The sequence below is a fragment of the Geotrypetes seraphini genome, chromosome 8, assembly GCF_902459505.1.
Source record: "Geotrypetes seraphini chromosome 8, aGeoSer1.1, whole genome shotgun sequence".
Classification (NCBI taxonomy): domain Eukaryota; kingdom Metazoa; phylum Chordata; class Amphibia; order Gymnophiona; family Dermophiidae; genus Geotrypetes; species Geotrypetes seraphini.
Genome location: NC_047091.1, coordinates 103809271 through 103835214, shown reverse-complemented (window position 1 = coordinate 103835214; position 25944 = coordinate 103809271). Strand labels below are relative to the sequence as shown.

Below are 25944 nucleotides of genomic sequence, written 5' to 3'. Positions count from 1 at the left end.
GAGCTCGTGGATGGTGTCGGGATGAACGATGCCGGTTTCACCACACTCGATGCAGGAGGGGTCGATACCGGTTTCGCCCGAACCGGGGAGGTATCAGATGAAGTGGAGGCTGAGGGATCCTTAGCTGCGTCCATCTTGAACATCGATTCCCACAATAGGCAACGCCGCTTGAATGAGCGTGCCGTAAGGGTAGAGCAAGGCCTGCACGATTTCGGAATGTGGTCAGGGCCCAAACACTGCAAACAGCGCCGGTGAGGGTCCGTGAGTGAAATCGCGCGTTGGCACTTGCTGCACTTTTTAAACCCGGTGATTGGCCGGGACATAGGCCGGAAAATCTCCGCCGCAAGGTCGAAGCCAGTGGGCCTGAGCCACGTGGCCGGCCCGTTCGACCCGCCGGAGGAAATAATCTTCTTGTTTTTTTTTTTTTTTACTGAAAAAGAAAAGTACTGTTAACTGTAATTAAAAGAAAGCGAAAACGCGGACAAGGAAGGCAAATTTAACTGAATTCAGCTAGCGCATGATGAAGTTGAACTTCTCAGCTCCGCGGAAAGAAAAGAACTGAGGAGACACGCCCGGACCTCCGGGCGGGAAGGCACCGGCGCATGCGCGGTGCGGGCATCTAGAAACTTTTAAGTTTCTACAAGCAACACGTGCTTGTGAGACGTCCGTACCGGGGCTCTCTCTGATGACATCACCCACTAGTGAGAATACCTGCCTGCTTGTCCTGGGATAATTGTATGCTATAAAAACCAAATACAGAGAGAGACTGAGAGCTGTTGACGAAGAGCTACGTGTGTGTCTTTCTTCGATTCCAGCCAGAATATCAGCTTTGTGTTCAGCCAAACAGGCCCAGGTTTCGCACTGAATAAAGTATTTTATAATTTTTATTTCGTAATAAAGTAATTATAAAATACTTTCTTTGTGTTTATTTGATTCCTATTCAAGAGAATTACTTTATATATAGTCAATATAGGCAGAGAGTTAAATTTTTTAACATTTTCTAATGGTGGTGTGCCTCGTGATTTTTTTCATGAAACAAGTGTGCCTTTGCCCAAAAAAGGTTGAAAAACACTGCCTTAGAAGACCGGACGGAAGTTACGTGGAAGCAGATTCCGATAAAGCTGAACTACTGAATGTATACGTCTGCTCAGTCTTCACCTGTGAGGCACCGGGACACGGTCTGCAGTTGAAGGCAACACAAAGCACAGAAGACCCGTTTCAGAATTTTGAGTTCACACCAGGTGAAGTTTACAGTGAACTGGCAAGACTCAAGGTGTACAAAGCCATGGGACCAGACAATTTGCACCCAAGAGTGCTCAGAGAATTGAGCGATGTCCTGGCGAAACCGTTGGCTGAGCTATTCAATCTCTCCCTAAGTAAGGGGAAAGTTCCCCTGGACTGGAAATTAGCTAATGTCGTTCCTCTGCATAAAAAGGGTTGCAAGGGCAGAGGCTGCGAATTATAGACCAGTGAGTCTCACATCAATAGTGTGCAAACTCATGGAAACACTAATTAAAAGCAAATTGGACACAATCGTGAATGAAGGGAATCTTCGGGATCCCAGTCAGCATGGATTCACCAAGGGTAGGTCCTGCCAATCCAATCTCATCAGCTTCTTTGACTGGGTAACAAGAAAGTTGGACTTGGGAGAGTCTTTGGACGTCGTGTACCTGGACTTCAGTAAAGCTTTTGAGTGTCCCACACCGCAGGCTGCTAAGCAAGATGGAATCGATGGGGTTAGGAGAGACACTAACTGCATGGGTCAATGATTGGCTGAGTGGCAGACTTCAGAGGGTGGTGGTTAATGGTACCCTCTCTAAAACATCGGAGGTGACCAGTGGAGTGCCGCAAGGCTCGGTCCTGGGTCCACTCCTTTTCAACATATTCATAGGGGATCTGACTCAAGAGCTTCAAGGTAAAATAACACTATTTGCCGATGACACCAAACTATGTAATATAGTAAGTGAATGCAGTTTATAGAATTATATGGCGCAGGACCTGCTTACATTGGAAAGTTGGTCCTCAACCTGGCAGCTAGGCTTCAATGCTAAGAAATGTAAGGTCATGCACCTCGGAAGTGGAAATCCATGCAGGACGTACTTCTTGAACGGGGAAACTTTAACTAGGACTTCAGCAGAACGAGATTTAGGAGTAATCATCAGTGCAGACATGAAAACTGCCAATGAAGTGGAGAAGGCTTCATCTAAGGCAAGGCAGATATTGGGTTGTATCAATAGAAGTTTCGTCAGCCGAAAGCCTGAAGTCATAATGTCGTTGTACAGGGCCATGGTGAGACCTCATCTGGAGTACTGTGTGCAATTCTGAAGGCTACATTACAGTAAAGATGTGCACAGAATTGAATCGGTTCAGTGGAAGGCCACCAGGATGATCTCGGGGCTCAAGGGTCTCTCGTATGAAGAGAGACTGAACAAATTGCAGCTCTACACTCTCGAGGAACGTAGGGAGAGGGGAGACATGATCGAAACATTTAAGTATCTCACGGGACGTGTCGAAGTGGAAGATGATATTTTCTTTCTCAAGGGACCCTCGGCCACAAGAGAGCACCCGCTCAAACTCAGGGGCGGAAAATTTCATGGCGACACCAGAAAGTATTTCTTCACAGAGAGTGGTTGATCATTGGAACAAGCTTCCATTGCAGGTGATCGAGGCAGACAGCGTGCCAGACTTTAAGAATAAATGGGATAACCATGTGGGATCCCTACAAGGGTCAAGATAAGAAAATTGGATCATTAGGGCATAAACATGGGGTGGGTAATCAGAGTGGGCAGACTTGATGGGCTGTAGCCCTTTTCTGCCGTCATCTTCTATGTTTCTATATATTATAATGCATATTCATGTAGATTGCTGTAAAGCACGGTTACTTACCATAACAGGTATTATCCAGGGACAGCAGGCAGATATTCTCATGAATGGGTGACGTCATTGACAGAGCCCTAGTATGGACCACTTCAAAAGTGCATTGCCACTTGTGTTTAGAAAGTTTGCGATAGCTTGAGCCGCGTATGCGCAAGTGCCTTCTCGCCTGAAGTAGGGCGTGCGGTCCCTCAGTTAAGATAAGGTGGGTAGGATGGGCAAATATCTGCCTGCTGTCCCTGGATAACACCTGTTACAGTAACTGTGCTTTATCCCAGCACAAGCAGGCAGCATATTCTCACGAATGGGTGACCGCCAAGCTAACAGAGAAGGGATGGTGGGAGTGTTGGACTAAGAAAATAAATTTTGTAATACAGATTGGCCGAAGTGCTCATCCCAGCTGGAGAAAGACTCCAGACAGTAGTGAGAAGTGAAGGTATGAATTGAGGACCCCAGGTGGCAGCTTTACAGATTTTCTCAATGGGTGTAGATCTAAGGAAAGCAACAGAAGCTGCCATAGCTCTAATTTTGTGGGCTGTGACACAACTCTAATCTAATCTAATATTCCATTTGTGAGTCGCACATACCTATACAGGCTCAAGGTGACAGATCAAAGAGAAAGGGGAGAGTAGTAGGGGAGGGGGCATGGAGAACGAAGAAGAGGGACCATGAAGTAGGGGGTGCTATTTAGATATGAAGACAGTTAATTGTCAAAAAGGTGAGTCTTCAGGTTTTTTCTGAATGTAGTGTAGTTTGTTTCTTTCCTGATGGTTTCTGGTAGGTCATTCCAGGTTTTTACACCCAGGTAAGTTAGCATAGAGTGGAAAATTTGTTTGATGTCGACCAAGCAGTAGAGAATATTTGAATGAGAGGGGCTGCTGAGTTTTCGTATAGAATCTGGTATAGGATACATGACGATTTGAAAATTATCCGAGATGAAATTGGGAGCCAATGTAGTTGCCTGATGAAGGTATTGATTGAATCAAATTTCTTTAATTTGTAGATTAGTCTAACGGCTGTGTTCTGGATGAGTTGCAGTTTGCGGATGAGAGTAGTGTTGATGCCAAGGTAGGTGGAGTTGCAATAGTCCAGTTGAGGTAGGACCATCATCTGAATGATCAGAGCAAAATGGTGTGGGTGGAAGTATGGTCTTGTGAGACACAGTTGACACATAGTGTAGATCAGTGTTCTTCAACCACCGGTCCATGGACCAGTGCCGGTCCACAGAAATTTCCTGCCGGTCCACAGGGCCAGCACATGCATCAGGCCCAAAACAGTGTCGGTCCACGGTGCGATCAATGCAGCGTTATCTTTGAGCCAGCTCCCTCTTCCTGATTCAGTGCACAAAGCCACGGGCAGTGGCTCCTACGGGCATCCTGCGCCTGAACCGGAAGCCTTCTCTCTGACGTTGCAACGTCAGAGGGAAGGCTTCCAGATGAGGCACAGGACGTGCAAGGTGCAATTAGTACTATTATGGGGGCGGGGTCTGAGGTGGAGATTGGGTAGAGATGGGCAGGGTCTGGCCCACGACTTAGCCCAGTGTTCTTCAACCGCCGGTCCACAGACTGATGCTGGTCCACAGAATAATTCTTTTATTTCTGCCGGTCCATAGGTGTAAAAAGGTTGAAAAACACTGGTGTAGATGGTCTTTTATGAAGGTTAGAAATTTGTGGTTCCAATGTAAGAGTGTTATCTAAGATGCAGCCTAGTACCTTGGTGGATTTTTCCATGATAACAGTGATGTCTGATGGAAGAGTGAGGTTAGAAATGACATTTTGTTTTTCGGTGGGGAAACCAATGGCTTTGGTCTTAGTGGAGTTCAGTTTCAGCTTGTTGTTCGTTGCCCAGGTTTGAATTTTATCTATATTGTTTGAGATTTTTTTCGGCAATATTAGGATAGTTTTTGGTTATGGGGATGAGGAGAATGTCATCGGCATAAGATAGTACAGTTTCATCTTCCACTTTGATTTGTCCCAGCAAGCTCATGAATAAATTGAATAGGATTGGGGATAATGTGGGTCTTGGGGGACGCCACAAAATGCCTTTCAAGAATGCCTTCCACAGTGCCAGTCCAGTCTGAGCATAACAGAACGAAATGCAGGCAGCCAGCCAGTTGGAAATCATTCTCTTAGATACAGGATGCCCCAATTTGTTTGGGTCAAAGGAGATGAACAATTGGGGAGATGTTCAATGTGGCTTCATCTGGTCAATGTAGTAAGCCAAAGCCCGTTTACAGTCCAAAGTATGCAAAGCAGTTTCCCCAGCATGAGAATGAGGCTTAGGGAAAAACACTGGTAGAACAATTGACTGATTGAGATAAAATTCAATGATAACTTTTGGAAGAAACTTTGGATGTGTACGCAGAACTACCTTGTCATGATGAAAAACTGTGAAGGGTGGATCTGCCACTAATGTTTGTAACTCACTGACCCTCCTGGCAGAGGTGAGAGCAATAAGGAAGACAACTTTCCAGGTCAGAAATTTGATGAGCTGTGGCCATTGGTTCAAATGATGGCTTCATCAAACTGGAAAGGACCACATTAAGGTCCCAGACGACAGGTGGAGGCTTGAGAGGTGGTTTCATATTGAAAAGTCCTTTCATAAATCTGGAGACCAAAGGATGAGCGGTCAGAGGTTTGCCCTCGATTGGCATGTGAAACGCTGTAATAGCACTGAGATGGACTCTGTCAGATGTAGATTTGAGACAGATGAAGAAGGCAATCCAACACCAATTCTGACTGTGACTGGCACTGGAGGAGCCAGCGTCGCCATAACAGGGAGTAAGAGCTGTAACTGCTCCCTTAACTCCTCCCGCAGCAGTTCTTGAATTTGCTGCTTGAGAGAGTGCACTGGTACCGCTGGCTTTTTTGCCGGTACCGTCGGTGTGGCTCTGCGCTCTGTCGATGAGGCCGATGTCAAAGCACTCACCACAATAGGAGCCGAGCACTTCTTGGGTCTGCTCGAGGTCTGCAGGACTTGGCTCACTGCTAAAGTGACCTGAGGACCTGAAGGGGTGGGGGAAGGCTTCTTGGCCGGCTTACCCACTAAATGCGACACCAAAGATAATTCCATCGATGTCGGATGTTGTGGTGTCGATTTTGGTGCAGACCCCAACACCGGTACTGGTGTCGAATCTCCTTCCATAATGGGACCGAAGAGGAGACGTTGTTGAATCTGACAATTTTTAAGGGTCCTCTTCTGGAGGGAGCAACAACGAGTGCAAGATTCAGCCCTGTGCTCTGGCCCTAGACACTGGAGACACCAGCAATGCGGATCTGTGATGGAAATAGGGCGAGCACACCGTCCACACTTCTTAAAACCCGTTTGAGAATGGGACATTGAGGGATAAAGGGCCTCGGCAAAATCGAAGGTCGAGGCTTGAGGAGTGGAACAGGCCCCGCAAGGCCAAACCCGCGAAACTGAGAAAAAGTTTTTATAAATTTTTTTTTACTATAAAAAGGAAAGAAAACAAACTGATAAAAAAATCAGAAAATAATCCGCGGGAAGGCAGCGAAAAATTATCAACAGCTGTTGATGAGTGACTTCTTAGCTCCGCGGAAACTAAGAAGCTGAGGGACCTTGCTCCCTACATTGTGCGGAGGCACTCGCGAATGCACGTTTCGGGCTATCGCAAACTTTCTAAACACTTATAGTGGTGATGCACTTTTGAAGTGGTCCATACCGGGGCTCTATCAGTGACGTCACCCATTCATGAGAATATGCTTCCTGCTTGTCCTGGGATAAGCAAATATATAATTCTGTAAAACTTTTCTTTAAGCCTGTTATCTATAAAAAAATAAGAAGGTCTTTGTTAAGTGAAAGTCACTCCCCTACCATGTATAGAATACCTCATATGATAGGAAGAATATTTCAGCCAATAATGTGAGGGTAGGGATAAATGTATATAAGTGATGGAATTCATATGGCATATTGGAATTCCTCCCTTCAGCAAGATGGCATTACTCTGTTGTAAAGAGATGAATTTCCATTGTACAAATTATAATTATTTATGAGCCTTATAAATATTCTGTTATGAAATAACTTGTAATAAATTTAAATGTTTAATTGGCGATAGTGTGTTTGTACAATTATTAAACAACGGGAACCATCTGCTTAGACAGATTCCTGTTTACCCTCTGGCCCGAGTCCAACGGCCGGAGACCTCTGCTACCCAAGGGACACACCATGCTCACGACTTGGCAAAGAAACACAATTGGCGCTGATCCTGGGCACACTTCCATGAAGCCACCCAGCCTGTGCTCAAACCCACTAGCGGAAAACCTGGGTTGATCTAGCTCCCAAGGAAACAGTCACTGAGCCCTGATCTGAAGGTGCAGGCTGTCCAGATGGTGCACTGCATGGAAGCCAACCCCCTAAAAACAGAATTTATCCACAAAGTCTGCAATCTCCCGCAGCCAGAGCTGTCCCTGCAGGGAACCTCTGCAGCATTAAGACACGAAGCAAGTAAAAATACTGAGTTTAAGGAAAAATTATATATGGGCAGAAAAGACTAGCTCTTACTGTCTCACTTGTAGGAAAGGAACTGGAAACCTGAGGGCAGTCCTGAGATAAGAGGAGAGTGACAGAAAAATTATGTAAATGAGGTTTCTTACAAGCAGTCTCGTGACATGGGATGCATAACCCACTTGTCCAGGAATAAAGCAGAATTGTACAAGAAACAATGTAGGCACCACTAGGGTCTGTTTATAGAATCCAGCCCTCTACTCCTACATTTTACAACTATAGTAAGCACTCACTTCTGCACAGATAAACAAAACTGTCAGTATCTGCCAAAGCAAACCTTGGAGAAGTGCAGCAGTAAATTAACTCCTAATTAAAACACTATGTTTCTATTAAACAGAAGGCAATAATGAATTATGATGAAGACTTCTGAACGCTGCACAATAAAAATCTTTACACTAAAATTAAGTGAAAATATTTCAATAGAATTTGAAGCATACCTCCTTCTCTGGCCTTTTAAACCAGAGGTACTGCAAGAAAATCACTTTCAGAAATGATCTGCTGAGTGAAAACTACTGAAAGCAGACTATTCTAGAAATCATGCATTTTATTCAACAGTGGCAACTTACTGGGTTGATGGTATTGACAAGTTTACGGGGCTTGCTGAATTGCATTAGGCTCTCCCGGAGGTTATTCAATGGTCCTTCCACCAGCACCTTCTGCTCCTTATAGTAATTCAACAGATGGTTCCAGAGTGGCTGTTTTGACAAAGCCTTTGGATTTCCCACAATAATAACTCCATACCTACAAAACATCCCCAATACATTATCACTGATTCTGGCTGGATAGAAATTCACTCTAAAATATGGAAGATACATGTCAAGCACTTCAACATTAACAAACGCTGGCACCTTTTCTGACAATACAGGAAACTATACTGGCAAGTTTAGAATAAAAAGCAGTTACTTACCATAACAGGTATCTGGAGACAGCAGGCAGATATTCTCACATGCGAGTGACGTCATCCACGGAGCCCAGTACCTTCCCATCCAACAAGGGCTCACAGTACCTCAGTTCCGTAAGCAACTAAGAGGCCAACCAGGGGAGGTGGGAGGGATATGAGAATATCTGCCTGCTCTGCTTTATCCTAGGGCAAGAAGGCAGCATATTCTCACTTGTGGGACTCCCTAGCATACCTCAATGGGACAGAGGGAGAGTTGGCCATTAAGAAGAAAATAGATTCTGTAACACTGCTTGACTGACATGACTATCTGTGAGATGTGGAAGTGTGGATTGAGGATCAAGTGGCTGCTTTGCAAATTTCATCAATGGGAGTGGAACATAAGAAAGCCACTGAGACTGCCATCGCTTGAACTTTGTGCGCCATAACATACCCCTTGAGTTGCAACCCAGCCCAAGCACAGCAAATGAAATGTAAGCCGCTAGCCATGTAGAAATAGTTCTCTTGGTTTCAGGTCAGCCTAGTTTGTTGGGATCAAAAGAGATGAACAGTTGAGATGAAGTCCTGTGTGGTTTGGTCCTTTGAAAGTAGTATGCCAAGGCACGTTTACAGTCCAATGTATGAAGAGCTGCTTCTCCCAGCTGAGAATGAGGTTTTGGAAAGAAGACTGGAAGTGGAATAGATTGATTCAGATGGAATTTTGTGACTACTTTTGGAAGGAATTTAGGGTGTCATGGTGAAATACTGTATATGGTGGGTTGGAAACCAATGCTTGAAGGTCACTGACTCGAGCTGAAGTGACAGTGATCAAGAAGATTACTTTCATTTTTCATTTAAAATTCTTTATTCATTTTTACATCTTACAACAAGTGCGTCAGAAAATAACATTTGAACTTATACGATATCACTATCATAATCGACTTAGATTAATAATATTTAAACATAAAAACATAAGCAGTACCTCCGCTGGGTCAGACCAGAGGTCCATCGTGTCCAGCAGTCCGCACACGCGGTGGCCCAACAGGTCCAGGACCTGAACTGTAATCCTCTATCTATACCCCTCTATACCTTTTTCCAGCAGGAAATTGTCCAGTCCTTTCTTGAACCCCAGTACCGTACTCTGCCCTATTACGCTCTCTGGAAGCGCATTCCAGGTGTTCACCACACGTTGGGTAAAGAAGAACTTCCTAGCATTAGTTATGAATCTTGTCCCCTTTCAACTTTTCCGAATGCCCTCTTGTTCTTTTATTATTCGAAAGCTTGAAGAATCTGTCCCTCTCTACTCTTTCTATGCCCTTCATGATCTTGTAAGTCTCTATCATATCCCCTCTTCTCCAGGGAAAAGAGACCCAGTTTCTCCATTCTCTCAGCATATGAAAGGTTTTCCATCCCCTTTATCAGAAGCGTCGCTCTCCTCTGAACCCTCTCGAGTAACGCCATGTCCTTCTTAAGGTAAGGCGACCTATATTGGACGCAGTACTCCAAATGCGGATGCACCATCGCCCGATACAATGGCAGGATAACTTCTTTCGTTCTGGTTGTAATACCTTTCTTGATTATGCCTAGCATTCTGTTTGCCTTCTTAGCTGTGCACTGTGCCGTCGGCTTCATTGTCATGTCCACCATTACCCTCAAGTCCCTTTCTTGGGTACTCTCATTTAATAACATCTCTCTCATCGTATAGTTGTACCTCGGGTTTATGTTTCCCACATGTAATACTTTACATTTCTCAACGTTGAACTTCATCTGCCATCTCGTCGCCCATTCCCCTAGTTTGTTCAAGTCCCTTTGCAATTCTTCGCAGTCCTCTTTAGTCTGAGCTCCACTAAATAGTTTGGTGTCATCTGCAAATTTTATTATCTCACACTTCGTCCCAGTTTCTAGATCATTTATGAATATATTAAATAGCAGCGGCCCGAGCACCGAGCCCTGCAGGACCCCAGTCGTGACCCTCCTCCAGTCCGAGTAGTGGCCCTTCACTCCAACCCTCTGTTTCCTACCCGCCAACCAGTTTCTGATCCATCTATGTATGTCTCCTTCCACCCCATGGTTCTTCAGTTTCCAGAGTAGGCGTTCATGGGGCACCTTGTCAAAGGCTTTTTGGAAATCTAGATATATGATGTCTATGGGGTCTCCTTTGTCCATCCGTTTGTTAATTCCTTCGAAGAAGTCCAATAAGTTCGTTAGGCACGATCTCCCCTTGCAGAAACCATGTTGTCTGGTTATCAGAAGTTCATTTCTTTAAAAATGTTCATCGATGTTTTCTTTTATCAGTGCTTCCGACATTTTCCCCGGAACCGAGGTCAGACTCACCAGTCTGTAGTTTCCCGAGTCACCTCTTGATCCCTTTTTAAAGATGGGCGTAATGTTGGCTATCTTCCAGTCCTCTGGGATCATGCCTGTTTTCAGGAATAGATTGTGAATTTGCTGCAGTAGTTCCGCTATCTCCTCCTTTAATTCCTTCAGAACCCTTGGATGGATTCTGTCCGGACCCGGGGATTTTTCAGTTTTTCTATCTGCCTGCGTACATCTTCAAGGCTCACTTCCATGGATGTTAATTTTTCTGCTTGATTTCTATTGAAGAATTGCTCAGGTTCCAGTATGTTGGATGTATCTTCATTTGTAAATACAGACGAAAAGAACATGTTAAGTCTTTCTGCCACTTCTTTCTCCTCCTTCACCACTCTCTTCCTGTCTCCATCGTCCAGCGGTCCCACCTCCTCCCTAGCCGGTTGCTTCCCTTTAACATATCTAAAGAACGGTTTGAAATTTCGTGCTTCCCTGGCTAGCCTCTCTTCATACTCTCTTTTGGCTTTTCGAACCACTCGGTGACATTCTTTTTGATACTTCCTGTGCTCTTTCCAGTTCCCCTCAGTTTTTCTTATTGCCTAGCGCTTCCTTCACTATTTTAGTTATCCACGCCGGGTCTTTTGTTCGGACTCTTTTTGTACCCCTTTCTGAATCTGGGGATATACAGATTTTGCGCCTCGCTCACCGTGTTCTTGAGAAAAGACCAGGCATGTTCTACTGTTTGCCATTTTTGGAAGTGTTCCTAAGTTTCTTCCTTACAATTTCCCTCATTGCTTCAGTTTCCTTTCCTGAAGTTGAAAGTTGTCGCTATGGTTCTCTTTTTTTTCGGTATTCCTACCTCAACCTTGAACTTGATCATGTTATGATCGCTGTTTCCCAACGGTTCCACTACCTCTACTTCCTTTGCAGGTCCCCTTAACCCATTTAGGATTAGATCCAGAGTGGCATTTCTTCTCGTTGGTTCTCTAACAAGCTGCTCCATGAAACAATCTTGTATAGCCTCCAGGAATTCTGTCTCCCTAGCGCATTTTGAGCTTCCAAGACTCCAGTCTATCCCGGGGTAGTTGAAGTCTCCCATAATAACCGTGTTACCGCTTTTGCATTCTAGCTTCATCTCGGCTTCCATTTCTTCATCGATATCTCCGGTTTGCCAGGATGGACGATAGTATAGGCCCATCTTTATTTCAGGCCCTTTCCTTCCCGGTATTTTAACCCATAGCGATTCCAGCTTGTTGGTTGTCTCTGCTGTGTCCATTTTTGTCGATTGTATGCTTTCTTTTATGTATGCTTTCTTTTATTCCACCTCTTTTCTGTCCTGACCTGTCCTGGCAATAGAGCTTGTACCCCGGCAGTGCTGTATCCCATTTGTTTTCTTCATTCCCTCCCTCCCATCCCTATTATTTCATATGTAATTACATACATCATTGAATACATTATATACAATCTTTTCTATTAATCTAAACATTTAATACAAGATTAAAAATCCCTCACTCCCACCCCTCACTTTGCAATTATACCAATAAGGGAAAAATGTTATTTATTCACTACAATATTCTATTAATGGTCCCCACACCTCCTGAAATTTATTAAAATTTCCTTTCTGTATAGCTAACGTTCTTTCCATCTTATACATATGACACAGAGAATTCCACCAGAAACTATAATTTAATCTACTCCAGTTTTTCCAATTAAATGTAATCTGTTGAATGGCAACTCCTGTCATAATAAGAGCTTATTTTTTGATGAAATTTGACTTTTCTTCCTCATTGACATTCCTAATAATATAGTATCAAATAATAAAGCCACCGGATTTTCTAATAAACAATTTATTTGGCCCCATATCGATTTCCAAAAAGCCAAAATAAATGGACAATAGAATAATAAATGATCTAATGTCCCTGCTTCGAGATGGCAATGCCAACATCTATTAGACTTAGAGCTATCTAAATTTTGTAAACGAACAGGGGTCCAGAATGCTCTATGCAACTGAAAAAACCAAGTTTGTCTCAGATGCTGATATTGTACATCTCATCCTCCAAGACCAAATTAGTGGCCATTGAGAAGCAGTAATTTGATGCTTAATCTCAATGCTCCAAATATCCTTAAGACCAGTCTTTGGTTTTTTATTCATAAATCCAGATATCAATTTATACCACTGTGCGGCCTGGTATCCCAGGAAGTCCACCTGAAAGCATAAGAACTCCAAACTATACTGATTATTAAGATTTTTCCATTCAGGGAACTCCGCCTGAATGGCCTGCTTCAGTTGCAACCTTTTAAAACTGTGTGATTTTTCAAGACCAAATTTATGTTGCAACTGTGAAAAATCAAGCAATTTACCATTAGATATAACATCGTCCAGAATTCGTACACCTGCCATTATCTAATACTTCCAGATGACCTTAAATCCGCCTATTTGAATCTTGGAGTTAAGCCATATAGTTTGATTTGTTGATTTATGTATAGGAATAGGTGTTAAAATTATTCATAAATCTTAAGGTTTTCCATGTATCAACTAACATTCTGTTTTCTTTATATATCCTAGGCATTTTGATTCTAAGAACATGGTTTAATCTCAGAGGAAAAATGAGTCGCCATTCTAACTATAACCAATCTGGAATATTATCAATGGGCTCTGGGAGGATCCAATACATACCTTGGCGCATAATATAGGCTTGATGATACCTATAAAATTAGGAAAATTTACCCCTCCCTCCGTAATTGGTTTTTGTAAAGACACTAAAGCAATTCTAGCAATTTTACCCAGCCAAATAGATTTTGTAAGAATACTGTTTAACTTTTTATAAAAGGACCCCTGAAAAAAAACTGTTATCAAACCCATTTGATAACAAACCACAGGCAATATCATCATTTTAATCATTTGGACTCTCCCCACCAAGATAAATGTAAAGGATTCCATTGCTCACACATTTCTGTTAATTTTTCATTAGCTATCATTGTTTCTTCCAGTGTATTTTTTATCCAGATTCCTAAATATTTTATTCCTTCCTCATTCCATATAAAGGAAATGAATCAAACAAACCTTTTGTACAGTGTACATTAAGTGGAAGAACTTCTAATTTACTCCAGTTTATCTTATATCCTGAAAATGTTCCAAATTTCTCTATTAACTCAAGTAAGCATGGAATGGTTGTTTCAGGGTTTCTCAAATGAAGCAGTATATCATCTGCATACGCAGAGACAGCAATGTTACTTACCGTAACAGTTGTTATCCAGGAACAGCAGGCATCTATTCTTACTAGTGGGTGACGTCATCCGACAGAGCCCCGATGCGGACGTCTCACAAGCATACTTGCTTATAAAAACTTTAGAAGTTTTGAGTCGCCCACAAAGCGCATGTGCGAGTGTCTTCCCGCCCAATGCACCGGGCGTGTCTCCTCAGTTCAGATAGCTAGCAGAGAAGCCAACCCAGGGGAGGTGGGTGGGACGTGAGAATAGCTGCCTGCTGTCTCTGGATAACAACTGTTATGGTAAGTAACATTGCTTTATCCCAGGACAAGCAGGCAGGTATTCTCACTAGTGGGTGACCTCCAAGCTAACCACAATGGGATGGTGGGAGAGTTGGCAACTTAGAAGAATAACTTTTGTAATACTGTTTGGCCAAACTGTCCATCCCGTCTGGAGAAAGTATCCAGACAATAATGAGAAGTGAAGGTATGAACTGAGGACCAACTAGCAGCCTTACAAATCTCCTCAATCGGTGTCGATCTGAGGAAGGCTACAGAGGCTGCCATTTCTCTGATCTTATGGGCTGTGACTTTATTGGGAAGTGATAATCCAGCCTGGGCAAAGCAGAAAGAGATACAAGCCGCCATCCAGTTGGAGATGGTACGCTTAGAGATAGGGCGTCCCAACTTGTTCGGATCAAAGGAGATGAAGAATTGAGGAGCAGTTCTGTGTGGCTTGGTGCGTTCCAGGTAGGAAGCCAAAGCACATTCATAGTCCAGAGTATGAACATAAGAACATAAGAATTGCCTCTGCCGGGTCAGACCAGGGGTCCATCGTGCCCGGCAGTCCGCTCCCGTGGCGGTCTCCCAGGTCCATGACCTGAAAGTGTTCCCTACCTAACCTAAAATATCCATACCCTATTCGCTCAATGTCCTGTAAGGTAAACCTCTATCTGTACCCTGTAATCCCCTTCGCTTCCAGGAAGTCATCCAGTCCCTTTTTGAACCCCAGAATTGTACTCTGTCTTATCACCTCTCCGGGAAGCGCGTTCCAGGTGTCCACCACCCTCTGAGTGAAGAAGAACTTCCTTGCATTCGTTATGAATCTGTCTCCTCTCAGTTTTTCTGAATGACCTCTTGTTTTAGTTGTCCCTGCTAGTCTAAAGAATCTGTCCCTCTCCACCTTCTCTATGCCTTTCATGATTTTATAAGTCTCTATCATGTCCCCTCTCAGTCTCCGCTTCTCCAGGGTAAAGAGCCCCAGCCTGTCTAACCGTTCGGCATATGAAAGGTTCTCCATACCCTTTATCATCCTCGTTGCCCTCCTCTGGACCCTCTCGAGTATTGCCATGTCCTTCTTGAGGTATGGCAACCAGTATTGGACGCAGTATTCCAGATGTGGGCGCAACATTGCTCGATACAGTGGTAGGATAACTTCCTTCGTTCTGGTAGTGATACCTTTCTTGATAATGCCCAACATTCTGTTCGCTTTTTTTTGAGGCCGCTGCACATTGCGCCGCCGGCTTCATTGTGTTATCCACCAATACCCCCAGATCTTTTTCTTGGCTGCCTTCCCCGAGTATCCTCCCTCCCATCGCGTAGCTGTACATGGAGTTCCCCTTCCCTATGTGCAAGACCTTACATTTCTCCACATTGAAGCTCATCTGCCATTTTTTTGCCCACTCACTCAGTTTGTTCAGGTCGCTCTGCAGTTCTTTGCATTCCTCAACAGTTCTGACCCTGCTGGAGAGTTTTGTGTCATCCGCGAACTTGATAACTTCGCACTTTGTCCCCGTTTCTAGATCATTAATAAATATATTGAACAGCAGTGGTCCCAGCACTGACCCTTGCGGAACACCACTTGTGACCCCTATCCAGTCAGAGTAGTGCCCCTTTACTCCTACCCTTTGTTTCCTGTCCGCCAGCCAATTTTTGATCCATCTGTGCACGTCCCCTTCCACCCCGTGACTCCACAGTTTCTTCAGTAAGCGCTCATGGGGCACCTTGTCGAAGGCTTTTTGGAAATCTAGATATATAATGTCTACTGGGTCACCTTGGTCCAATTGCTTACTTATCCCCTCAAAGAAATGCAGTAGATTTGTCTGGCATGATCGGCCTTTACAGAAACCATGCTGGCTCGATCTCATCAGATTATTTTTTTCTATATGCTCATTAATACCTTCCCTGATCAGTGATTCGGCCATCTTCTCCGGAACAGAGGTTAAGCTCACCGGTCTATAGTTTCCCGGGTCGCCTCTCGATCCTTTTTTGAAGATCGGTGTAACATTCGCTATCTTCCAGTCCTCCGGGATTACCCCTGTTCTCAAGGACAGGTTGCAAATATGCTGCAGTAGCTCTGCTGTTTCATCTCTGAGCTCTTTCAGTATTCTCGGGTGGATCCCGTCTGGGCCCGGAGCTTTGTCCGTTCTTAATCTATCTATCTGCCTGAGAACATCTTCGAGGCTTACCTCCATGCATGATAATTTCCCCTCTTGATCTCCCCTGAAGATTTTTTCCGGTTCTGGCACACTGGATGTGTCCTCTATTGTAAAGACCGACGAGAAGAACTTGTTTAGCCTACCAGCCACTTCTCTTTCCTCTTTCACCACTCCCTTCCGGTCACCCTCATCCAGGGGCCCCACCTCCTCCCTCGCTGGCTGTTTCCCTTTCACATATCGGAAAAATGGTTTGAAATTTCTTGCTTCCTTGGCCAGTCTCTCCTCATACTCTTTCTTGGCTTTCCTGACTACTCGGTGACATTCTTTTTGATGCTTCCTGTGCTCTCTCCAGTTTCCTTCAGTTTTATCTTTTTTCCACTTCCGAAATGATATTTTCTTGTCTCCTATCACCTTCTTTACTTCACTGGTTATCCATGCAGAGTCCCTCGTCTGATTCTTCACGTGCTCTTTATAGTTCTGGTCTGTGACATAGGACAGTCTGAAAACTATGTACACGTTAAAACGTCTTTTGCAAAAAAAAAAAAAAATCAGCTCTGAAATTGGTTCAGTATTAGGAGCCACAGAATCTAAAACCCGAGATTAGCACATAGGCCACCATGCTGAGCCCAAGCTTTTACTTTCACACAAGGAAATGAAATTTAACCAGTAAGTTCTGCTTCCTCCCCTAACCCCTTATTTGAAGCAGGAGAACTCTACTCGGATTGTCTTTCATTTCATTCTAATATACAGCCAGTGAACAACAGCAAGCTGCACTCTACCTACCTACCTCGAAAGAGGGCTCTGCTGATCAGGAGCACTGCAACTAAAAGCAGCAAAGAGCCGGGCAGGAGCTGATTCTCCAGGATGAGAATGAGGCTTTGGAAAAAACACTGGAAGAACAATGGATTGATTCAGATGAAAGTCCGAGACCACTTTAGGAAGGAATTTAGGATGAGTGCGAAGCACCACCTTGTCATGATGGAACACTGTGAAAGGTGGATCCGCAACCAATGCTTGAAGCTCACTAACTCGACGAGCAGAAGTGAGGCCAATGAGAAATACCACTTTCCAAGTGAGATACTTTAGATGAGCCTTGTTAAGAGGCTCAAATGGAGGTTTCATAATCTGAGAAAGAACAACATTGAGGTCCCAAACCACTGGAGGCGGTTTGAAGGGAGGATTGACATGGAAAAGTCCGTTCATGAATCTGGAAACCACAGGATGAGCAGAAAGAGGCTTCCCTTGAAGAGGCTGATGAAAAGCAGCTATTGCACTCAGATGGACTCGGATCGATGTAGACTTGAGTCCAGAATGAGAAAGGTGTAAAAGGTAGTACAAAACAGAGGATAAGGAGGCATGTTGAGGCTCCTTATGATGAGAAAAAACACCAGTAGAAAATCTAATCCTTTTTTGGGAATAGCATTGTCTAGTAGCAGGCTTCCATGAAGCTTCCAAAACATCCTGCACAGCTTGTGAAAACTGAAGGGGAGTTACATTGAGAGGAACCAAGCTGTCAGGTGTAGAGATTGTAGGTTGGGATGAAGCAGAGATCCCTGATGCTGCGTAAGCAGAGATGGAAACACTGGTAGAAGGAAGGGCTCCTTACTGCTGAGTTGCAGAAGAAGGGAGTACCAAGGTTGCCTGGGCCACCGAGGAGCAATCAGAATCATGGTGGCCCGATCGGACTTGAGCTTGACCAGAGTCTTCTGAATGAGAGGAAACGGAGGAAACGCATACAGAAAAAGATTCCCCTAGTCCAGAAGAAAAGCATCTGCCTCGAGACGATGAGGAGTGTAGATCCTGGAGCAGAACTTAGGCAGTTTGAAGTTGTGGGGAGCTGCAAAGAGGCGTTCCCCATAGGGAGAAGATTTGATGAAGGGGCGTGGAATGGAGAGCCCATTCGTGAGACTGGAGAAGACGACTCAAGTTGTCCACCAAGTCATTGTCCGCCCCCTGAATGTAGACAGCTTTGAGGAAGGCGTTGTGGCGAATCGCCCAATCCCAAACTTTCAGAGCCTCCTGACAGAGGGAGGCCGATCCCGTGCCTCCCTGCTTGTTGACATAATACATGGCGACCTGATTGTCCGTACGGATGAGGACCACCATGTCGTGAAGCAGATGCTGAAAAGCAGTGAGAGCATTGAAAATCGTCCTGAGTTCCAGGAGATTGATATGGCACAGACGATCCGCACTTGTCCAACAGCCCTGGGTGCGGAGACCATCCAGATGAGCCCCCCAAGCATAGTTCGAGGAGTTGGTCGTGAGGACCTTCTGATGGGTAGGCATGTGAAACAGCAAACCTCTGGAAAGATTGGAAGAGAGCATCCAGCAGCGAAGCGACTGCAGCAGAGCAGGAGTGACCTGAATGTGACGAGTCAGAGGGTCGGAGATCTGCAACCATTGAGAAGCCAGGGTCCACTGAGGAATCCGCAGGTGAAGTTTGGCAAAAGGAGTCACGTGAACTGTAGAGGCCATGTGGCCCAGGAGCACCATCATGTGTCTCGCCGAGATGGACGGGCGAGAAGAGACCGAGTGACAAAGATGAAGTAGAGCCGCCAGGCGCTGAGGAGGAAGGAACGCTCTGAGTTGAATAGTATCCAGAACAGCTCCAATGAAGGGAAGAGTCTGTGAGGGTTGAAGATGGAATTTGGGAAAGTTGATCTCGAATCCCAGACTCTGTAGAAACCAGATTGTCCTCTGAGTGGCCTGGACGACACCCTGAGACGTGGAATCCTTGATGAGCCAGTCGTTGAGGTTGGGAAACACCTGCAGACCATGGTTCCTGAGTGCTGCGGCCACTACAACTAGGCACTTGGTGAAGACTCTGGGTGACGAAGCTAGGCCGAAAGGGAACACTCTGTACTGAAGATGAAGATGTCCCAACCGAAATCTGAGGTATTGGCGGGAGGTCGGATGGATGGGAATACAAGTGTAGGCCTCCTTGAGATCCAGAGAGCATAACCAGTCATTCTGCTCGAGGAGGGGATAGAGAGAAGCCAGGGTCAACATGCAAAACTTCTCCCTGACCAGAAACTTGTTGAGCACCCTGAGGTCCAAAATAGGACGCAGGTCGTCCGTCTTCTTCGGAACAAGGAAGTACCGGGACTAAACACCCTTGTTCTGTTGGTCTACAGGGACCAGCTCGACGGCACAAAGCCGGAGCAACGCCTGAGCTTCCTGAAGAAGAAGGGCAGTCTGGGTTAAGTTGGAAGGATACTCTCTTGGAGGATGTTCTGGAGGAACTTGATGGAACTGAAGAGAGTATCCCTCTCTTACGATGGAAAGGACCCAGAGGTCAGTGGTAATAGTCGTCCATCGATGGTAAAAGTGATTGAGATGACCTCCGATGGGAAAAAAACGGGGAGGGCAGAACGATGGAAGTTATGCTCCCTACGAGACAGTCAATAAGGCTGGGGAGCTTTGGGGACAGCAGAAGGTTGAGGCTTTTGTTGGGGCTTCTGCTGGTGCTGCCTGTTCACAGGTGGACAGATGGTGGGTGCCTGCTTCGGCGGATAGCACCTCTGATAGATCATAGGCGGGCAAGACGGACGAGCAATAGCAGGCTTCGGCTTCTGGCGAAGAATAGATTGAAAAGACTTTTCATGTTTGGACAGCTTCTCCGTCGCCGCCCGATGGACTCGTCGAAAAGGTCTGCTCCAGCACAGGGAACGTTCGCCAGCCTGTCCTGGAGATTCGGGTCCATATCAATTGTCCGGAGCCACGCCAGGCGTCTCATGGCCACCAAACAAGCAGCAGCTCTGACCGAGAGTTCAAAGGCGTTGTAAGACGATTGCATCGTCTGCAGGCGGAGTTGGGACAACAACGCCAGGACCTTCGAGTACTCAAAGCGAGCCTGAGAGTCCAGATAGGGCAAAATCTTTTGAAGAATGGAGAGAAAAAATGCAAAGTAGGTCGCAAAATGAAAGCTGTAATTCAGGACTCGAGAAGCCATCATAGAGTTGTGGTAGATGCGCCTGCCAAATCTGTCCATGTTTTTGCCCTCCCGGCTAGGAGTGGAGGCATAGACCTGGGAGGGATAAGACCGCTTCAAGGAGGATTCAACCAATAGGGACTGGTGAGAGAGCTGCGCCCCGTCGAAGCCCTTATGGTGCACCGTGCGGTACCTGGCATCCAGCTTCCCTGGGATTGCGGGAATGGAGTATGGAGTCTCGAAGCATCTCATGAAAGTCTGGTCCAGAAGCTTATGAAGAGGCAGACGGAGAGACTCAGCAGGAGGTTGGGGAAGATGCATCGTCTCCAAATATTCCTTAGAAAACTTGGAACCCAAATCCAGGGTGATATCCAGATCCACCGCCATCTGCCTCAGGAAGGACGAAAAGGATAACTGGTCAGCCAGGGCCGGGCCTCGAGACGGGCTCGAAGAAGATGAGGCAGCCTGGTCCGCCGAGGACGAGGACCGGCAGGCGGAGAACGAACCCCCGCAGTCCTCGAGTTCCGGCATAGGAGGAGGAGGCGAGTACTCCGGTGAAAAATCCCGAAAAGGTTGCTTACGACAAGGCAAGGCGTGCCTCGATGAATGCCTCGATGAGTGCCTCGATGAATACCTCGATCGACGACCGGAGCTGTGTCGAGAAGCAGGCCTCGAGCGTCGAGACGAGCGAAGCCCAGGCGAGGCAGCCACCGAGTATATGGGATTGGAGGCTGTGGATCGAAGCAGCAGAGGCTGAGACGAAGCCCCCCGAGACGCTCCCCAAGGCTCGAGGCTCGGCATCGAGGAGGAAGTCTCCGGTCCAGGCAAGAGAACTGCGCCATGCATCGAGGGTATCGGTTCCAAAGGTGGCATGGGCAAAGACTCTGCTCCTTGCGAGGCATGCCCCGAAGCCAGACCAGACACTCGCCGAGACTCTGCTCCCAGCAGTGAGTGTGCACTGAGGAGGCATCGGAAGCAGCTCGACCTCGCGGGAGGCTTCCGCATGCACAGGCTGGATCTGGGAGAGAAGCGTCGGACCAATCTTAGTAAAGAGCTCGACTAATCGCTTTTCCATCATGGCATGGAACGAAGCCGGCAAAGAGGGATCCGCATCCACAATGGGACCTCCAGAACGGCCATCACTATATCGGCCGCCAGGGGGCTTCGGCTTAGAAGCCTTGGGCACCTTGAGCACCACTGGAGGAATGGGAGGCTGCACTACCTGACCTGAGACGCCCCGAGACCACTTTCCTATGCTTCTTGTCCACATAGGAACCAACGACACTGCCAGGAACACACCGGAGACCATAACCAGAGACTTTGGAGCACTGGGTGAGAGGCTTAAGCAGACAGGAGCGCAGGTGGTTTTCTCATCGATCCTCCCAGTTAGAGGCAAGAGAAGAGCCAGAGATGAACGTATCCTGAGGACGAACGAGTGGCTACAGGGATGGTGCCGGGATATGAACTTCGGATTCCTAAACCATGGGGAAGCGCTACAAGGACTTAAGGGACCAGACGGACTCCATCTGACCAGTAGGGGTAAGAACGTCTTCGGACACAGACTAGCCCGCCTGCTTCACAGGGCTTTAAACTAGGTAAGTCGGGGGAGGGTACCCATTCACATATTAGTGCAGAAAGGAATTATCCTGATGAGGTGAGTCGAAACTCTGCTTCCATATCCAAGCTAAGTACCCACATTGCAAACAGTTCTTTAGGAGTCACACCGACTCGGGTAGGATACGCCTCACAGGGACTTAGCAAACACAAGATATGGAGGGCCATGTATGTCAATGCACACAGTTTAGGTAACAAAATTCTAGAATTGGAGGCTGAAATAAGGAATGCCGACCTAGATGTGGTGGCAATATCTGAAACTTGGTTCACGGACTCACATGGGTGGGATATGGCTCTACTGGGCTACAATCTACTTCGTCAGGACAGAGAGGGCAGGTTAGGAGGGGGGGGGTAGCTCTTTACATTAAAGAGGACATCAAAACCACCAGGATCACAGATGTCAAGTACACCGGGGAGTCCCTCTGGGTAAACCTGGCAAGAGGCAGAGAAAAATGCCTGTATCTAGGTGTGGTATACAGACCCCCAAGACAACTGGAAGACATGGACGCAGAATTAATTGAAGACATAGAGAATATCACTCTACGAGGAGAAGCTGTACTGCTAGGGGACTTCAATATGCCTGATGCAGACTGGAACTCATTTTCAGCGACAACCAGCGGTAGCAGGAGGCTCTTAACCTCCATAAAGGGAGCACGTCTCAAACAAATGGTAACGGAGCCCACTAGGGCCCAGGCGATCCTTGACCTGGTACTCACCAACGGGGAAAGCGTCTCAGAGGTCTCAGTAGGAGATACGCTAGCCTCCAGCGACCACAACACAGTATGGTTCAACCTTAGGAAAGGCTTCCCTAGATCAAACACGAAAACAAAGGTACTCAATTTCCGGGGCACAGGCTTCTTACGCATGGGAGATTTCATCCATCGGACGCTAAAGGACCAAGAGGAGACCAATGATGTAGAAGCTAAGTGGTTAACACTGAAATCAACAATACATGAAGCAACTAGCTGCTTCATAAAATCAGTAAATAAACGACAAAGAAATAATAAACCCCAATGGTTCACCGCGGAGATCTCGCACCTAATTAAGGAGAAGAAAAAAGCTTTTCTCTCCTATAAGCACACGGAGAAAAGAGAGGCAAAGGTAGAATATAGGACCAGGTCTACAGCGGTCAAAATGGCAGTTAGGGAGGCAAAACTTCGAGTGGATGAAATTCTGGCAAAAACATTAAAAAGGGGGACAAATCCTTCTTCAGGTATATTAGTGACAGAAAAAGGAACACAGGCGGGATAGTACGCCTTAGAAGACCGGACGGAAGTTACGTGGAAGCAGATTCCGATAAAGCCGAACTACTGAATGAATACTTCTGCTTAGTCTTTACCTGTGAGGCACTGGGACACGGTCCGCAGTAAAGGCAACACAAAGCAGAGAAGACCCGTTTCAGAATTTTGAGTTCACACCAGGTGAAGTTTACAGTGAACTGGCAAGACTCAAGGTGAACAAAGCCATGGACCAGACAATTTGCACCCAAGAGTGCTCAGAGAATTGAGCGATTGTCCTGGCGAAACCGTTGGCTGAGCTATTCAATCTCTTCCTAAGTAAGGGGAAAGTTCCCCTGGACTGGAAATTAGCTAATGTCGTTCCTCTGCATAAAAAGGGTTGCAGGGCAGAGGCTGCGAATTATAGACCGGTGAGTCTCACATCAATACTGTGTAAACTCATGGAAACACTAATTAAAAGCAAATTGGACACGATCTTGAATGAAGGGAATCTTCGGGATCCCAGTCAGCATGGATTCACCAAGAGTAGGTCCTGCCAATCCAATCTCATCAGCTTCTTTGACTGGGTAACAAGAAAGTTGGACTTGGGAGAGTCTTTGGACGTTGTGTACCTGGACTTCAGTAAAGCTTTTGACAGTGTCCCACACCGCAGGCTGCTAAGCAAGATGGAATCGATGGGGCTAGGAGAGACACTAGCTGCATGGGTCAATGATTGGCTGAGTGGCAGACTTCAGAGGGTGGTGGTTAATGGTACCCTCTCTAAAACATCGGAGGTGACCAGTGGAGTGCCGCAGGGCTCAGTCCTGGGTCCACTCCTTTTCAACATATTCATAGGGGATCTGACTTAAGGGCTTCAAGGTAAAATAACACTATTCGCCGATGACACCAAACTATGTAATATAGTAAGTGAATGCAGTTTACAGAATTATATGGCGCAGGACCTGCTTACATTGGAAAGTTGGTCCTCAACCTGGCAGCTAGGCTTCAATGCTAAGAAATGTAAGGTCATGCACCTCGGAAGCGGAAATCCATGCAGGACGTACTTCTTGAACGGAGAAACTTTAACTAGGACTTCAGCAGAACGAGATTTAGGAGTAATCATCAGTGCAGACATGAAAACTGCCAATCAAGTGGAGAAGGCTTCATCTAAGGCAAGGCAGATATTGGGTTGTATCAATAGAAGTTTCGTCAGCCGAAAGCCTGAAGTCATAATGCCGTTGTACAGGGCCATGGTGGGACCTCATCTGGAATACAGTGTGCAATTCTGGAGGCCACATTACAGTAAAGATGTGCGCAGAATTGAATCGGTTCAGCGGACTGCCACCAGGATGATCTCGGGGCTCAAGGATCTCTCGTATGAAGAGAGACTGAACAAATTGCAGCTCTACACTCTTGAGGAACGTAGGGAGAGGGGAGACATGATCGAAACATTTAAGTACCTCACGGGACGTGTCGAAGTGGAAGATGATATTTTCTTTCTCACGGGACCCTCGGCCACAAGAGGGCACTCGCTCAAACTCAGGGGCGGAAAATTTCATGGCGACACCAGAAAGTATTTCTTCACAGAGAGAATGGTTGATCATTGGAACAAGCTTCCAGTGCAGGTGATTGAGGCAGACAGCGTGCCAGACTTTAAGAATAAATGGGATACCCATGTGGGATCCCTACGAGGGTCAAGATAAGAAAATTGGGTCATTAGGGCATAGACAGGGGGTGGGTAAGCAGAGTGGGTAGACTTGATGGGCTGTAGCCCTTTTCTGCCGTCATCTTCTATGTTTCTAAGGCACCGCAGCAGGCGTCGGAGTCGAAGCCAGCACGAACGAGGCAGGCTTTAGCAGACTCGATGCCGAAGATGTTGAAGCGGACTTCGAAGGCGTGGCGCTCTGCGATGAGGGCAGCTCCAGGGACACCTCCATGCTATACAGTGACTCCCACATAACACAGTGACGCTTAAAAGCACGTGCTGTAAGTGTGGAGCAAGGCCGGCACGATTTCGGAAGATGTTGAGGCCCGAGACACTGAAGACAGTGTCAATGAGGGTCCGTCAACGAAATTGTGCGCTGGCACTTGACACACTTTTTAAAACCGGTAACAGGCCGGGACATAGTCCGAAAAAGCTCCGCCGCAAGATCGAAGCCACGGGGCCGCGGCCTGCCCGGTCAAACGATCAAAATTTTTTTTTTTTTTTTTTTTAAACAAGAAAACACGTGAGCCAATGATAATGAGCCCAAAAAACCTCAAAACCGTGGGCACAGAAGGCACAAGTGAAGGAACTTCGTGCAGAGAGTCGAAGACAGACTTTTCAGCTCCGCGAAAGAGAAAGAACTGAGGAGACATGCCCGATGCATCGGGCGGGAAGGCACTCGCGCATGCGCGGTGTGGGCAACTTGAAACTTCTAAAAGTTTCTACAAGCAAGTATGTTTGTGAGATGTCCGCATCGGGGCTCCGTTGGATGATGTCACACACTAGTGAGAATACTTGCCTGCTTGTCCTGGGATAATGTATGTTCCTGCCTTACCACATTGTAAGCTAAATAGATAAGAGTTTGAGCCATGATGTACCCTGCCCTCCTAAACATGTAACAGTTAAGAACTGCAAGGCTTAGATAAGCAGGTAAATGAACTAGCTTCCTATAGGACTATAAGTTGTACCCTTGAACTTATCGCAAGTGCTGGCTTAGGACCAATAATAATTGTAGAAAAGTTATAGAAGTAACAAATGAGAAGTTGTAGATTTTGCATATATTAGTTTGTGAAAAGGGCATAAAAGTCCATGCATTTCCTGTTTCTGGCACTCTTGTAAGCAGGCTGTTCACTGCACAAGAGTCCGGCATGCTGTAAATAAAACTCTTGTACTTTCTTCATGCCTCTGACTTTGTGTGTCCAAGTGACACATTTTTGAATACAGATAGTTATATGTATCTTATGA

The 25944-nt window shown here is 46.1% G+C and overlaps 1 protein-coding gene across 1 annotated transcript in view; it reads right to left on the bottom strand.

Moving 5' to 3' along the window:
* Nucleotides 1-25944, bottom strand: part of UPF1 (UPF1 RNA helicase and ATPase) — a 357405-nt gene that overhangs the window by 68625 nt on the left and 262836 nt on the right. Inside the window, exon 20 of the mRNA XM_033955970.1 lies at nt 7965-8139. Coding sequence (XP_033811861.1) covers nt 7965-8139 — 175 coding nt within the window. The remainder of the gene's footprint in view (nt 1-7964; nt 8140-25944) is intronic.